This window comes from Papaver somniferum, chromosome 11 (genome assembly GCF_003573695.1).
Source record: "Papaver somniferum cultivar HN1 chromosome 11, ASM357369v1, whole genome shotgun sequence".
NCBI lineage: Eukaryota > Viridiplantae > Streptophyta > Magnoliopsida > Ranunculales > Papaveraceae > Papaver > Papaver somniferum.
In genome coordinates, this window is record NC_039368.1 from 4911304 (window position 1) to 4928481 (window position 17178).

The 17178-nt window shown below is 37.2% G+C and overlaps 2 protein-coding genes, 1 long non-coding RNA gene and 1 other non-coding gene across 7 annotated transcripts; all 4 read left to right on the top strand.

The window, feature by feature from the left end:
- Positions 1-3892: 3892 nt before the first annotated feature.
- On the top strand, positions 3893-7314 carry LOC113323299. Its single transcript, XM_026571587.1, has 3 exons — positions 3893-4460; positions 5867-5968; positions 6716-7314. The coding sequence occupies exon 1, from the start codon at positions 4044-4046 to the stop codon at positions 4437-4439; it is 396 nt and encodes a 131-aa protein (XP_026427372.1). The 5' UTR covers positions 3893-4043; the 3' UTR covers positions 4440-4460; positions 5867-5968; positions 6716-7314.
- Positions 7315-7760: 446 nt separating this feature from the next.
- Positions 7761-9329, top strand: LOC113320617. Its single transcript, XR_003346204.1, has 5 exons — positions 7761-8089; positions 8191-8281; positions 8410-8471; positions 8569-8671; positions 8828-9329. It is a non-coding gene; the product is annotated as an uncharacterized LOC113320617 (long non-coding RNA).
- A 612-nt stretch (positions 9330-9941) lies between these two features.
- On the top strand, positions 9942-13520 carry LOC113321614. 4 transcript variants are annotated; one of them, XR_003346798.1, is made up of 5 exons: positions 9942-9971; positions 10111-11410; positions 11526-11615; positions 11836-12451; positions 13174-13520. XR_003346798.1 is itself a non-coding variant. In XM_026569513.1 (3 exons), exon 2 carries the CDS (start codon positions 10142-10144, stop codon positions 11378-11380), a length of 1239 nt encoding a protein of 412 aa, XP_026425298.1. In that variant the 5' UTR covers positions 9942-9971; positions 10111-10141; the 3' UTR covers positions 11381-11410; positions 11526-11828. The 4 variants fall into 4 exon arrangements, 1 of the variants encoding a protein (XP_026425298.1); XR_003346799.1 differs by lacking the exon at positions 11836-12451; XR_003346797.1 differs by lacking the exon at positions 13174-13520 and having other exon boundaries at positions 11836-12533.
- On the top strand, positions 9955-10026 carry TRNAD-GUC. The gene has a single exon. It is a non-coding gene; the product is annotated as a tRNA-Asp (tRNA).
- Positions 13521-17178: the final 3658 nt, after the last annotated feature.

Here is a 17178-nt window from a genome sequence, read left to right on the forward strand (position 1 = left end):
TAGTTGAACCCTAATCAATCTCCCATTGATCCAAGGTACAGTTTTACTCCCTACGCCTCTGATCCCAGCAGGATACTGTGCACTTGATTCCCTTAGCTGAGCTCACCCACAACTAAGAGTTGCTACGACCCAAAATCGCAGGCTTTGAAAATAAACAAATATGTCTCCCACAGACAAGTCTATCAAAGGATCAATCTGTCTCCCACAGATAAACCCTAAAGGTTTTGTTCCGTCTTTTGATAACAGTCAAGGTGAACAGGAACCAATTGATAATCCTGTCTTATATTCCCGAAGAACAGCCTGGAGTTATCAATCACCTCACAACAATCTTAATCGTATGGTAGCGAAACAAGATGTTGCGGAATCACAAACAATGAGACGAAGATGTTTGTGATTAGTTTTTATATCTTTCCTATCGGAGATATCAATATAAAGCCAATCAATCTAATTGTACTCGTACGATAGAAGATGCAAGATCAGATCACACAACTACGATAAAAGTAACATCGGTATGGCTTCACAATCCCAATGAAGTCTTTAAGTCGTTCACCTGGTTTTAGAAGAAGAAAACCAAAGGTTAAAGGAGAATCGACTCTAGCACGCAAACTAGTATCATACCTAAGGTGTGGGGATTAGTTTTGCACAATACTAGATGTCTCCTTTATATAGTCTTTTAAATCAGGGTTTGCAATCAATGTTAGCTTAGTAACAAAGCATTCAATATTCATCGTTAGATGAAAACCTGATTTAGATTCAAGCTAATATTTCTCAAACGTTAGATCGAAAACTTAGCTTGTTACACACACTTGACAATGCACGCTTCTAGGTTTGTTAACCGTACCCAAACATATGCACTTGTTGGTTCAAAAATAGTTAACCAAAAGGTTAGCCATATGAGCGTTTCATATCAACCATGTTCTTCATCACAATAACTAGTTCAAATGACTTCAAGATGAACTAGTTAGAGAGTTGTTCAATTGCAAGGAAATCTCATGTACTACACAAGACACAATTGAAGCAAAGATGATTTGATTCACTTGAATCGGTTCATGAACTTTTATATCCACGATTGCAAATTGCATTCCTTAGTCTTTTAAGTTTAAGTTCAGAAATCATTTTCAGATATATAACTTTCTCAAGTTCGTAGACTAGGTTCGCGGACTTAAATTACCGGGCAGAGTTTACAAACTCCAGCAGAAATTCTCGGGTATGAGAACTTCGCTGCTTCGTGGACTGGGTTCGCGGAATGAGTTCGTGGACTTAGCTTCACGCAAGTAGTTTGTCAACTCCAGCAGAAATTCTCGGGTTTGAGAACTTCGGAAGTTTGCGGACTGAGTTCGCCAACTTGGCTTACGCCATTCTTCCGGTTCTCTTGATCAACAAAGTTCGCAAACTTTGGCTCAATGAATAAGACTTATACATAAATGTGTTTCCACAACAATGCTTATTTCCACCATTGGTTATGTAATCTAAACTCTCATTTCAATCACTGAAACATTCTTAGATGACGTTATATAGTTGTTACACCATTTCTCGTCAAAGCAATTTTCAAGATGATTGAAACATATCATAACTTTCGTCACATGGTAAAGATAAACTTGATCGATGCGAAAAGCTTACCAACACATATTTCGAGATATAGATAGGCGAGGTATACTCGGATCGAAATACCAAATATCTATAATCAAAGTCTATATATATAGCATACGACTTCTTGTCTCAAAGAGTAGGAGATAGAGTAGATAGACTTTTGAGTGATAGATAAGTTCAAGTCTTCACATACCTTTTTGTCGAGAAGTTCCACCGGTTCCTTGAGTGGTTCTTCTACTTGTATGATGAATCACCATGAATTCCTTAAGCTCAACTACACTTTCTATCATAGTCCAAGACTTAGCTATAATAGACTAGAAATCAAGACTTATAGTTTTGATCAGTAACATTGACAAACATGCTTGAGATAGCAACGCATGCAAGTTCGACCGAGGAATGCTCTAACACTTGCAGCAGATGAGAGTCATTGTTCGTCAGTTGGCTGGACAGATATGGCCTGAAAATACTCCTTTGCAATTTCCATTTATGGATGCTCTTTGTACAACTTCTGGTAAGATTGGTCGTGCTATTTTTATAGGAGTGGTTAGTCAAGAGGGTGTACCTGCTACTAGTGCTGGTGATTTCCAAGGCAATCCTGAAGGCTATGCTGAAGATACTGGTGTTGTGGATCCATAGATTGTAGTAGACGATGAACCAAGTGGTGGTAGTGCAAGGGATGAAACTTCTGAGCCTATGCCTCAAACTCCAGCACCAAATAGACGATTCATGATACCCAACATTCGTATTACTCGTAGTCGAACTCGGAGTGTCAGCCAAGGGACTCGGAGCAAGACTCGTGCTTCTTCTCAGTAAGAGAGTTTCCAGTTTCTCTTGTTTAATCTTGCTCTCATATTGAAATTTGGGTTTAAAGTTGTTTTGAGAGTGAGGCTTTGTCGAACTTCTAATGGTATATTTGTGGTAGTTTAAGTGTCTTGATCGTATAATTTGACATTGGTTTGGATATTTTATGATTTCAAAGTTTTGAGTATTTCTTTTGTATGGATAATAGTAGTATTGGTAGTAATCTATTTCTGAATTGTGAATGCTATGATGGGATTGAATGATTTTGATGTTATAATTTCCCATTGATTGAGATGAACTGCTTGTATACATAACAACTGAGAAACAACAACAAAAGTAGTAGAAATTTGAGGTTGATAAGCATTCTTGGTATTGCCATATAATTTTTCAGTGCCAAGATAGGTAATGGGGTTTGAATGATTAGCATAGATTGGTTCAGGGTGGTAAGTAAAGGATGTATATTTCTGATATCTAGGATGAATGGATGAAGTGTCTGTAGTAGACAAACTTACCGTGAGAGTAGTGATTGTTGTGGTGGTAATATCTCCATTGATTTCATGATCTCCATTGTTGTTGGTGATTCTTGAGTTAAATATGGAATTGGTGCTAATTGTGTGATTTATGATTTCTGTGATTTCCTGATGGATTTCATAACTGTTGTTAGTCATGGTGAAAAGAGAATTAGAGATAAAAAACAAGGAAAGGAGAAGGATTCAGCTGATTTAGGAATTTTCTGGCATTAGCTCCGGAAGAAGTAGCTGTTAGAAGACCGTTAGGAATCAAGAGTCCAAAGAAAACGGCTAGAATTGGCCGGAGAAGGAGGAGAGAAGAGGGGATCAGATGGGTTGGAGGGAGAGAGAGAGTCGTACGAGGAGAGAGACATTTTCTTGTTTCTAAGCCCAACAGGAATTCGAACAAATCTACCTGAGACGTGTTTGACAAACATTTTTATTCAAAGGTTCGTGCGTCCATTTTATTTATTTGCCCGCCCCACTAGAGGTGCATGTAGGGGTGTACATACCCTACCCATACCCGCCAACCCTACCCTACCCGCCATTTTTTTAACCGTATCCTATCCTATCCACTATTTGGCGGGTAGGGTGGCGGGTAAAGATTTTCTTAACCGCCAGTAAACGGGTAGGATGGCGGGTATAGGCCATATCCTACCCACCCTACCTAGAAGTGCACATATCCTACTCCTACCCGCCAACCCTATCCTACCCGCCAGTTTTTTAACCGTATCCTACCCTATCCATTATTTGGCGGGTAGGGTGGCGGGTAAAGATTTTCTTAACCGTTGGTAAACGGGTAAGGTGGCGGGTATAGACCATATCCTACCCACCCTACCCGTTGTGCAGCCCTAGGTGCATGACGGGTAAATGTGCTTGTTTGCCCGTCCTAGTGAAGTTGCTCTTAACATGCGCCGCCTAACTACAAATGAGGACTCTTTTTTACCCAAACCCGAATCCAGCGAGAAAACTATCCAAAAACAATAACACTTTCCTCTTCCTGGTAACATTCAGAATTCAATTCTTTTTCTGTGTGGTTTCTTCTCTTTCAATGAAATTCCATTAATAACCTGAACCAAATTTCCTCCTTCAGAGGTAAAAGGCTAGCGAATTCTCATAGCTAGCCTGAAAAACCTTACAAAAATGTCATCATCATTATTTTCTGCGGTGGTTATATTCATAATGTTATGCAATTGTTTTCCTCAAATACGATCAGTAAAAGAAGAAGATAACACTTTAATTCGATTACCTTCTGAAGAAGAAGAAGTTGGGTTATGCAAAAAATCAGAGGTTCCACAATCTTGTCCAGTCAATTGTTTTCGTGCTGATCCAGTTTGTGGTGTTGATGGTGTAACCTATTGGTGTGGTTGTGCTGATGCTTATTGTGCTGGTACCCAAGTTGCTAAATTGGGGTTCTGTGAAATTGGTGGTAATGGTGGTAGTGGCAATGCTGTCCCTATTTCTGGTCAAGCTCTTCTCTTGGTACACATTGTTTGGCTTATTCTTTTAGGGTTTTCTCTATTGTTCGGTCTATTTTGAGGAGCATTTGATTGATTTCAGGTATTTCTGAATTTAATTGGTTTTGTAGACAAGATAATATACTTTGGCTGTGAAATGTCTTGTGATTCTTTTGATCTTTGAATATAATAGATTTTTTGATTTTTCATACTACTTGTTTGTGGTTGGATTGATTGGGGGTATTTGAGATGGAAAATTAGGTTTTGTAAAGTAGTTTGAGCAATTACCTTATAACATAGTTGGAACATTGTTATAGCTTGTTTGTGGTTTGATGGATTTAGGGGGTTTGAATGAAAAAAACCCTGAAATTGAAGCAATTTTAACGAGATACATATCAGATGAAATATCGAAACCTTAAAATTAGTTCAGACCTTTTCAAAGATGTTCTGATTATTTTGATAAAACATTGTGAAATTTCTCTGATTACCATTCAAGATTTAAATAAAGAATCATGAGAAATCTTGATTGTGGAACCTAATGTTTGCTTTGCGTTTGAGATCTGGGAGGGGCAATGCCAAAAGCAGGTAACATTGCTTAGTTCTATAAATGTCTGGAACTGAATGTGTTTGGTTATTATCGGTCTCAAACGACAAAGAAGCTTTGATATATTACCTTGTTACTTAGTTAGTGTGTCAGCACACAATTTGTTGGAACCCTTAATTTTGATTGTACTGTAAGCAACTTTAGCGAGGAATGACAATAATTATTTGAAATTCGGCTTTCGCAAATTTGGCAGACCAAAGTAGAAAAGCTGTTATTACTGCAATCCATACATGTACAACACATATATTAATTTATTTGCTATCAGTCAACTAATCCAAGACAGCTAGATTGATCAGTGATTGGTTATTTGTTTTATCTCATCCTTATTCTGTACGTTCATAACGAGCACTAGCATCTAAGTAGGCTAAACTATCCCACCTGAAATTATGGCCATAGATGTTAGTTGCCAACTGCTTAGAGCTCATATATCCATTCCTCTTGGGATAAGCATGAGAGAATTTGCTCTTTTGTGCAACAAAAAGAATGTGTTGCTGACTTGCAGTCGTTGGTTATATTTTGTTCCAGTCACTGGAGACATCAATTACAGCTAGATGATTTGTCTCTAGTGTAGTCTATCTTGAAGGAAGTTGGATATCTGCATTTAGGAGAGACTAGTTTGATTGTTGCAAGGGTTTAGACATTGCATATATACCTGAACTACTTCCAACCTTGGTATGAAACGTTGTGGATTGTGGTTGTGGGTTCGAATGAAATTTCTTAATTCCTGAACACCAACATTCCTTGTTGTCACCTGTTTGGATACTTAATATATACTTGCTCTTGACTGTGGTGTTCAACATAACGCTGTGGTAATGCGCATTTATAGTTTTCTGTTTCCTTGGAAATTCTGTTATACTTATTGATTGGATAAAGCAATATTACTTGACTCATATCTCTTCTCACAGGTGCTGAGAAGGAACCTCTGAAAATTTGTCCTTGTGAGGGAGTTTGATCCAGTAGCAGAGTTTCGAAACCCCTCTGCTCACCTTACTAAACGTGATTTACAGGTAAAAATGAAAGTAGATGCTACTCTTATTTCATTGATACTTTGATGCATATGGTTTTCCTTAGGGACATTTTGCATTAAGTTGTCAGCTGGTTTTCAAGACCTGATTTAGCTGGGGCACCTTCACCTTCACCAGAGTCAAATTTTATTCGCTAACCTGTAATGCTTGAAAGAACCCTCAGTCATGGTTGTCTGTCTGTGTCCTGGATGAGTCGTCATGATCTTTGCTTTGTATAAAAAAACCAATCAAAACATAAAACATTAGGACATAGTACTAACACGTTGTGTCCTGGATAATTCTTCATGATTTTTGCTTTTTGTTTACTCCAATTACAAATAGGAATTAAAAAAGGGAAATGTACTGTTCTTTTACTGAAAATCAGCTAAGAGGTTTTAATTTATTGTGGTGGTTGGGGAAATTTCCTACAAAATGAGTTGTGCAGCGTAAAAATTAAAATATAGGTTTCTTTTCAAGGAATCGATATGGATTGTTAGAGATCGGAGTAGCTTCATTTTTCTTTTCACTTTATTACCTGGGTGATTTCTGGTTTCTGTGAGTGTGAAACTCATCGTCTGGTTGTGGTTAATTGGTTCTTCTAGTTGCCCTCTGGTTTTTCTCCGGGGTTTGCAGTATGAAATTGTTTTCTGGTCTAATTTTGGATTGGATCTTTCCAGTTGCACTTTCAGACCTTGTTTTATGGGTATTTTATTGAACTATGCTCTGTTCTAATTTCTTCCTTCTTTTCAGCTACAACAATGACTGCCAAAACTTGGATCTATGACGTGACTCAGCTTTGCTTGCGGATGAGTGGCGATGTGCTGTACCACAGTTTGTGCATCCCTACAACCGTGAGGGGATGGAGAATGCACTTCTCCGGTCCAAATAGTTAATCAGAGAAACACCTTTACCATATTCAAGATTTTGTGTGCTCAAGTGCAGCCGAGTGAAAGCTGCCCATTTAGCTGAACAGTACAAGTGTGCTGGCTCATTCAAGCGCAAGGAAGATGCATCTGTATACCACAGCAAAAAATGCAGGTTTTCCTAAATATTGATGTTCGTGAGAGTTTTCAACTTCTTCACGAGTCATCTGTTCAATAATGATTCACATTACCACACCCAAAATTCATCTGTAGATTTGGTGTACATAAGTTGTCCGACCAAATTAAAAGCACCAAACTGTGAATATCCTAGCCCTTATCATAGACTGAACTTAGTAGGCATGAGCAATTCGTTTTGTGAGCGTATCTGCAAGGATTTTGACGATCCTTATTCATTTATTCTCGATTCCCCGATGTCTTGGATGTAATTTTGTGAGTGTATTGAAAGCCTGTAACATTTTCTAATCACAAAACTGAACGAATCTCTATTTATCTAATGGCCAACAACCGCATCAAGTTTGAACGCCAAATCTTCTCTTCTAGTGTTCATCACAACTTGACTCTCTTGTTCTCCAAGTATTCTAACAAAAAGTTGGTGAGGTTTTTGTCGGATTTTTGAAAACCGACAGACAAAGGCATGTGCTGGTGGATCAGTCAACTTACCTAAGACAGCTACATTGATAACGATTTTGTCTCATGACTCATCCATATTCTCTACTTTGCCTGAAATCATGGCCAAAGATCTTGGTTACCAACTGCGTGGAGCTCATATATTCATTCGCGTTGGGATAAGCACCAGAAAATTGCTCTCTTTAGTGCAACCAAAAAAAAAAAAGTGTTGCAGGCTTGCAGACTTCCAAACTTGCAGATAGGTTATAAAAATCCAAAAACATCGTGAATGAAGTTGGGGTATTTATTGCCATGGTGTTTTCCCCTTTATGAGAGTGGTGACTAGTTTGGTTGTTGCAAGGGTTTAGACTTTGCATATTTTCCTGAAGATCCTGAGACAGAACTACTTGCAAACTCACTCAGTAGAGATCTAGATACCAAAAACAAACATGGTCAGTAAGATAGAGATAAAGTATATAGAGAACAAAACTAATAGGCGAGTAACTTACGCCAAGAGACAGTCAGGGATTCTTAAGAAAGCTAAAGAACTCTCCATTCTTTGTGATGTTCAAGTTTGTCTCATCATCTTTTCTGATACTGGAAAACTTGATGAATATATCAGTCCTTCAACCACGTAAGTTCATTCATTCAGATACTGCTCAATTTTCTGCATACGAACACCTGCAACATCTCTTTACATTTTGTTTATTTTTTTTATTTTTGTTTTTGGTTTAGGATGAAGGACATTTTTGATAGGTATGAAAAGAATACTAACGTAGATCTATCGGCTTCCGAATATGAGATTGCTAATGTGGATCTCTTAAAGGTACTAGTGCCTTTTGATTTTTGATGTTTGATATGCTAATGTGGATCTATCTTCTTCTGAATATGATCTAGTTCTTTCTTTTCTATGTTTTTACTGGTTAATTAATGCTTGTTTGTTTGTATGTATAGACTTTGCAAAATGAATTGAGAAAATAGGAGCTGATTGACAGTATACTAAGGAAAGGGATCAGGTAATAATGGCTGATTAGATACTAATTGTAATAGCTATATGTTATGCTTGCAATCTCATGATGAACGGTATTTATTGGTTGCGTATGGTTGGAACAGGCGGAGTTCTGGACAAGAGGAATTGAGGGAATTTAGCTATGGCCAACTGTGTGTTCTCGAGGAAGATTTGAATCATTCTTTGGCAAGCGTTAGACATCATAAGGTAACATAATATTAGGATCTGATTCGATACTTTTTATTTGTAGTTCCATCCCTCGAATCTGCTTTGATACTCTCAGTTGTAGTTCCAACACTCATGTTGCTTTTTATGTATTAGCTATTCATTCTAAGCTAATTAACTGTTTAATTTGATCTGTAGTCTTAGGCTAATAGAGAGGACCAAGGGTCTCATCTCAATCCTCTCAATGCAGTTCCTTCTCAAGTTACTTTCCAACTGCAATCAAGCCAGCCCAATCTTCATGATGTTGCAGCAGGAGGAGAATACTCCAATTCTAACAGTTTGGTCTAGTACTCTACCAATGATCCAGTAGTACTCACCCAAAGTGTTAGATTGTGTGACTGTGAGTTTAGGTTCGGAAATTGCACTTTGAGCTAGTACTACGCATTATGCGAATGGATGTTTCACCCTTATGACTCCAAATTGGTATTTTCGTATCGTATCTATCATTGGTTTTTCTTGATTAAGTATTTAGGTTATAGGTTTGTTGTGGCCATGTTTAGCACTCCTATTGTGTGGAGTAACATGCTTTTTGGCTGTTGGGAGCTCTTGGCGTTGCTGTGCTGAGAGCACTGCAGGAAGTTGATGGTTTAAAACTGTTAATGAAATTAATATCAAGAAAGAAGTCTTTTGTAGTATTTTCCGATTCGATTTTGTTTAAATTTTGATGAAATGTGACGAAAAATTTACAAGTGTTGTTGTAGCTCGAATCATGTTTCTGCACACATTGCCAATGCCATTACAGGACACACATTGCGAATGCTGTAAGAATGATCGTCAAGTATGATACTAGTGTTTTTAAGGTTTGCATATGCCATGGAAGCTAGAGGTCAGTTCCAATACCGAAATATGCATAAATGGTTGCTAAATGCCGTCATCACCTCCCATCTGGGAGGTCAGGTGTTAATTGGACCCCATTGAATGAACAAATTGGTGCTGAAAAAATGAACTTGTTGAAAAAATGGTGCTTAATGCTTTTGCAACTGGTGATGTGCCTTGAATTAGTGATAGCTTAACAGAAACGGAGTTTGTTCACAGTTTTAGAGAAATCAACTATTCGGCAAACAAATTAGCAAAAGTTCGATTAAGCAAAAAAAAAGACCCAACTATGAATTACTCTGATGCTTAATTACTTTGGATAATCCTTCCAAGATTATACTTAGCCTGTTACTGGTGTCTCCCACATCCCAAGTCCCTAATCGCAGTCAAGCTGGAACTTCATTGCAAATTGAACTTGAATGACGATCAGGAAAAACCTAGCAAATCACGTCGTTGTAGTATAGTGGTAAGTATTCCCGCCTGTCACGCGGGTGACCCGGGTTCGATCCCCGGCAACGGCGTTTTATATCCTTTTGTTGATTTTCCCTTAAAAGGTTTTTGTTTTTTGGTTTAATTCCCTTAAAAGATAAAATTCACTCTCCCAGGCTGCTGCTTTCTGGTGATTCCTAGGGCAAAATGTATCGATATTTGTGGTTTCAATTGGGAGTTAATCTGAAGAGGACGACTGCCATCACCATCAATGGAGAATCTTCTTCTACATCCTCATTAGCACCACCACCAGCTAAGTATTTTTCCAGAATACAAAATCAAAATTCTAGGGTTGTTACTTCCACTTTCTCTTCCTTCTCTACTACTACTAGTGATAAAACTAAGCTTACTTCTCCTGATTCTGAATTTATAGTTTCTTATTTGATTAATTCATGTGGATTGTCACAAGGTAAAGCAATTACTGCTTCTAAAAAACTCAAATTCAAAACCACATCTAATCCCGATTCAGTCTTAACTTTACTTAGAGCTCACGGATTTACTGAATCCCACATTACTAAACTAGTCACTAAGTTTCCATTCATCCTCTCATTCAAACCAGATAAAACCCTAAAACCTAGATTTGATTTTTTCAAATCCAAAGGGTTTTGTGGAATTGACCTTGCCAACTTCATCTCAAATGACCCTACAGTCCTGAGGCGTAGTTTAAATAGAAGCGTAATCCCATCATTTGGTATTCTTAAGAGCATTGTTAAGTCTGATGAATGCGTCATTAAAATAATTAAACGAAACTGTTGGATTCTCGGTCCAAACGAAGTTAAAAAAGTGATTGTCAACCTAGAGCTTTTGAGAAATGAAGGTGTCCCTGAAACTAATATACGTACGGGATTAAGCTCCCAACCAAGAGTATATACCCAGAGTGCCAATAGATTTAAAGAGATTGTAGAAAGGGTTAAAGAAATGAGGTTCCATCACTTACAAACCATATTTCTTAAGGCTATACATGGATTGACATCAATGACCGAAGCCAATTGGAGAAAAAAGATGGATGTTTACAAGAGATGGGGTTGGTCTGAAGATCACATTCGTACTGCATTTAGGAAACATCCTCATTGTATGGCGGCGTCCGAGAAGAAGATTATGGCGGTTATGAATTTTCTTGTGAACGAAATGGGTTATAATACGTTAAGTATTTCTGAAGCCTCAAAAGTTTTTTGCTATAGCTTCAAGGGTAGGATCAACCCTAGGTGTTCTGTTGTCAAGATTTTAGTCTCCAAGGGTCTGATTCAGAAAGATTTTTGTATTAATTCATTCATAACAATTGTGGACAAGTCTTTTCTGGAAAAATTTGTGACGAAATATGAGCAAGAAGTTCCTGGACTAATGAAGGTATTCCAATGTCAGCTGAATTACCAAGACCTACTTTAAAACTGAAGGATTCAGTTAGATGAATACACGGTAATTATCCATAATCTCAAATTATAGTGTACCTTGTCTTTCCCATTTATGTTGGTTCCTGCTTCTCTTTTATATTATAGCTCTGCTCTTGTTTGTGCTTGTATTGCTATTTCAGTTATGAATATCGGAATGCTTCGTACGTTTGAATAAATTGAAGAATATATGTCATGGAGTACTAGTTCCGAAGAAAGTATATTTTGGCACGGTATGTGTAGATTTTTGTTACAACTGGCTGTTCGTTTTTCTCAAGTAAGTTAGAATTCTATAAAATTATCCTATAGTAATCTGATCTAGTACAAACTAAGGAATGTATGATTGGAAATGTGAAAAAAAGTTGCTTTAGAATGCGTCTCTCTTGTGCCTGAAATTTTGAAGCACGAGAATTTTTTTCATTTCTCTCTTACTCTTTTATTTGTGGTTGGCAGAAGAAAAGAAGTATCTGTGGAACTGCATACATGGTCCATTAAATATTTTTGTAGTTCCCTATTACTCTTGTTCCTGCATGAGTCAGGCAGGAACGAATCTGAACAGCAGATTTTTAGTAACTGTAGGTTGTTGCTGGTGAAGCCAATATTGATCTCAACACTTACTTCTTTACGAAACCTTGGTAGGCAAGAAACTAAAACGAGACAAAGCCAATGGCTCGTTTTCCTTTAAAAAAAATGATACTTTTAAAGAGATACGGTTGGTTCGAATATCATATTCGTACAACAGCTAAGGAAAATCTCAGATTTATTAGCATTTCTAATGAGAACATTATGGCGATTATGAACATTATTAGCATTGCTGAACCCCAGTAGTTTTTAATTGCCGAATCCCCAGTAGAAGAGGCTTATCCCAACTTGTTCTGTTATCAGTATTTCGGCCTCCAGATGTCTGATTAAGGAAAACACTCCTATAAGTTCACTTTCAGTAATGGTGGACAAGTCTTTTTTAAAACAGTATGAGCTAAAGGTTTTTGAACGAATGGAGGTATTCCATGGTCAGCTGAATTACCAGGACCCCTTGCAGAACTGAAGGATTTGATGAGCCGAATATGCAGTAATTATCTACCTTCTCAAATTTCACTGTATTTTGCTTTATTCCTGCCTTTCATAGAAAATACTTTTTGATAAATTAGCCTTTCCTCTTACATTTTAGCGCTACGCTTGGTTATGCCTGTTTTGTTATAATTATAAGCAAAATGGAAGTTATGTTTCCTCTTATTTACGGACAATATGATTATATTGTCTGAGAAGTCTGTTTCAATGAAGTTTGTATGTGACCTTACTTCTCCTTAGTTCTGTCTCTCCTCTCTAATGGCAAGCAATCGACCCTTTAAAGACTAAATTCCTTTTCTTCTGTAATGGTGCTTCAAAAGGAAATCCTGGTGATGGTGTTAGAATATATGTTTGAATTAGGAAGTTACCGTTCAGTTATGTTGATAGAGTTAGAAATCAGTTACGTAATCAGGTTATGGAAGTTGCAATGCTATGCCATTCCAACAAATGCTTGTTATGGATTTCTGACTAGAAGTAGTGATGGTGATTCTTAACTGCTGTATCGGGAGGGTTGGGGATTGCCACCAGCTATATTGCCGAAATGTGTGCAGTATTGAGGGATGAGCAATGGAAGTTAGGAATCAGTCCACTCAAGTGTGCTTTCATTTTGATTTTAGAACGGTGCTTCATTCTTTTGCAATAATGTGCCTTGGTCTGTTGCTGCTAGATAGAATAGGATTTGTGATAGGCTGACAGCTTGACTGAAATGGAGTTTGTTCACAGTTTCAGGGGAGTCAGATACTCGCAGACAAATTAGCAAAACAAGGGTGGTTGTTTTGGCAAGAGGTGAGATGATTACAGACCTTCATACCTGGCAAGTTTAGAGTAACCTCATCAACAGTACTTTAAATTCTGGGTTTTTTTCTTGTTCCTCTGATTTTACCCAATTTACAAGGGTGGTTCTTTTGTGGGTGCCCTTTTTGGGGTTCCTTCATTCAGTCGATTTTTGCCAATTTGGCTGGTCTTACTTATTAAGTATTAACATTATAAATTTGTTTTTGAGAGGTGATTTAATCCAGGGACAGAGTTTGGTACAAAAAAAACTTGAGTGTCAAGGACGGGATCCTTTTGGTTACTAAGTTAATCATGGGACTAACCGAGCAACTCTGGTCGTTGTAGTATAGTAGTTCGTTGGTAGACCGACCGGAGGGCCTGAAGGGCTCGTAGAGAGGGAGTCCCTTTTATGGCCACTTTTTTGTAAATTGAAATCTAACAAAAATGTTCATAAAATGAATTTGGTGGTAATCTTTGGGACATGAAAAACCTAAAATGTCCCTCATTTTAGTTTAATTATTATAACTCATTGTACATCCTATTTTTTCAGGGGTATAATTGGCAATCAAACTTTAATATAACATATTTAAAAATCCGTGCCTTAAAATTCTACAAATTTTGTACAATTGGAAAGGATTTTAAAAAATCTACACAACGAGTTCAAACAACAATATAAAATTTAGTGGTTGTACGAAAAATTCGATAGTGACTTTTAAAATTTAATGCATAGCTATTATGCAAAGCACCACAAAGAATGCATAATACATGGGAAAATTGGTGCAAACCACCACAAATTATACATAACATATGGATAAATTGATGCAAACCATCACAAAAGATGCATAAAAAATGGAGGAAATTTATGTAAACCATATCAATTTTAACCTTATAATACATATATCTGTCTCTTCTACCTCACTTGCGGATTAATAAAATTTGAATTGCCCTTCTTACAAACTTCAAGTCATGCCTTTTGGATTCAAATTATCCTTTTCCTTCCGTGATCACACAATTTGGCTTTCAGTGTTGGTTACTGTGTAGACAAATATTTCATTTATGGCTAATAAATAGCAAAAGACACAATCTTTCTTAGACTCGCTGTATTTTGATGATGAGAAGATTGAAAATACTATTTATAGAAATGACACAATAGATATTAATGTAATTGTTAATTAATAATGGTTTCATCTCGGGTTCCTGTTTTGAATTTCTATCTTACATTTGTGAGGTGGTGGAGAAAATTGAAGAATAAAGAACAAAATTATGTTTTAAGTTTTATTTCTAATTTCTGATTATCTTAAATATAAATGTTGATACACAAGTGTAAGAGTCAACAATCCTAGTCCCCTCTGTCCTATCACTATGGGAAAAACAGTGATAAACTACTTCCGAAAAGAGTTGTCATAAACTACCAGCATTCATTCAAACACTTAAACTCCTCAAACACATAACCGGTTTTAGACCATTCAAACACTAAATCATTAGACCATTCAAAATATCCAGTGACACAAAAAAAGAGCAGCAAAAGAAGAAAGTTTCCTGAAACACTCCCAAAGAAGATTAAGAAGTCAGATGGGTAGTCAAGCAATATCAGATATCGATCCTTGGCCCATGAGATGTAAGTTCCTATAGCATCATGGATACACTTTAACTCATTGGTTTGCCTGTAAAGAAGAGCATCATCCAAACGAGAAGCTTTCACAGATACCTTGTAAGCTGCAAAACCTATTGGCATTCCATGGATTGGATTTGTTTCAGCAATAACTGCATCAGCCACAATCTCGCCCTCAGTGTACCAACTGAGTAACTTTCAAGCTCTATTCTTCTCTGGCAATCCCACTGGCTGTGGCACCACATTTGTTCTGCTCAATGGACTGCCATTTTCACGGACAATGCTAGCACTAGCATGGTTGTTACTGGCATTTCCAGACTACAGAAAACATACCACAGTTACAAGAGAAATTTACATAAAGAAAAGAGAAAAAAATGCCAAAATGCAAAGAAGAAACAAGTAAACAGACTTACATTTGGACTGGCCTTTTGCAATAGTGATCCACTCTATCTCTTGGGTCCTCACAAAAGCTTCAAAAACAATTCAAATCTATCAATCTCTTCAGTAATGTTCCTCTCCTTTTGCTGCAAACAAAATGTAAATTCAGTTGGTTAAAAAATCAACACATGGTTTTTAAACATTCATACTAGCAAACAGATAATGAACATACCATTTTCTCTTCCAGACGAGCATAACCTTTCCTACTGATTGTGTGTGGGGTGGTATGCTTCTTCCGGATTTCCTGCATTTCGAGTCTTTTGTCCTGACAAAGTAATGGAATGTCGTCAAGTAACAAGACATAACCAATAAAATGACTTTAGAAGGACTTAACTTAAAAAATTATATAATATAAAAACTTACTCTGAATTCCTCCGAGCAAACAGTTTCAACGAACTCCTCCCACTCATTGTCTGACATGTTCTGTGGTTTAAGTGCTTTTATCCTCTTCTCTATTTCTTCTTCTTCCAACTCATCAAGGGATAATATCTTGCCTGCTTTCCGAGACCTAGCCTCCTTGAGAAAACAACCCATCTTCCCATAATAGTAATTTTTGTAGAAATCACCAACAATGAACCTCATCTGCAAATGACAGTGAAGGAGTTGAGATTAATATTGAAGGTTAAAAGAGCTAAAGAGGTAAAGAGTTGAAGAGTTAAGAAATTACCTGGACAATCTTCCATACATTAGCTTTGGATTCTTTAGGGACCACTCTCCAGTCCTTGAAAGTTAATGGAATGTTTCGCCTAACTAAAACTCCCAACACACTTGCAAGTTGCACAGAAGGGTCACTAACGGGCTGATCTTTATTGTTAAAGCTAACAGTGAAATTGTCTAACTTTTTTGTTTTGTTATCTGTTAGCCCTAATGAAGCACCCGTGTTGGGCCACGAGGAACACGCTTTCTCTTCTCTTCTCCTTGTACAATCTAAGTGTTATCACAGTTATCAAGTAAAAGAGTTAAACAAGGATTAAAAAACTATCATAAAGATACAACTTAAATTAAATCAGCGACACAAAGAGTTATACCTCATCTCGTTTTTCATTTTCATTTGCTGCGATGTAGTTCTTTTTATCATTCTCCATTTCCTTGTCTTCACCTTCCCTCTCTTCAGTAGTAACAGTATTCTCTGGTTCCTCTTTATCTTCATGTTCTTCTTCTTCTTCAACCATATCAGAGAACGTATCATTCGGATTCCTGATTTGCACATTCGGACATGGGCCTGGTTGGTACAATTTCCGCTTCACTGTCCTTTCCTTCTCAATAACTTCCTTGGAGCGTGCAATTTGAGATGATCCTGATGTGGACTGGACTGGTTCAGATTGTGCGGCGCTTTCTGGTTCAACTAAACCTTTCCTTTTCCTAGGTGATGATCGTGTTGCAGTACTCTTTTCAGCAATATGATCTCGTTCATCTAACCTGTTCTTACACCTAGGGGATGTCCTTCTTGGTGTATTTTCACGTTTAGTTGGTGAATTACTTGGAGATTCTTGGATTGCAGGTTGCCCTGAACTCTTCTTCTTGTTAGGAGTTTTTTGTTTGATTTCAGACTTTGAAGGCTGCGAACTCTGCTTCTTTTTCAAAATGATCTGCAACTTAAATAAGTATAAGTTAATAACAGGAGTTTGGTAAATAAATTGAGTTATACAAATAAAAGAAAATGAATCAATATAGTTTGGTAAACTATAAGAGATGTCTTAATACCTTATTCTTTGGTAATGGGACAGACTGGATAGTTTTTGCTTCCTTTTTAATCTGCAACATAACCTAGAATAGGTCAAACAAAAGAAGATGGTAAATAAAATCATTACACTAAACAAAGAATTATATGTTGACGACAAGTCTTTAACTTCTTCTTTGGAGTTGGAACAGAGTTTTTGGTCTTGGTTTCCTTGGTAACCCGC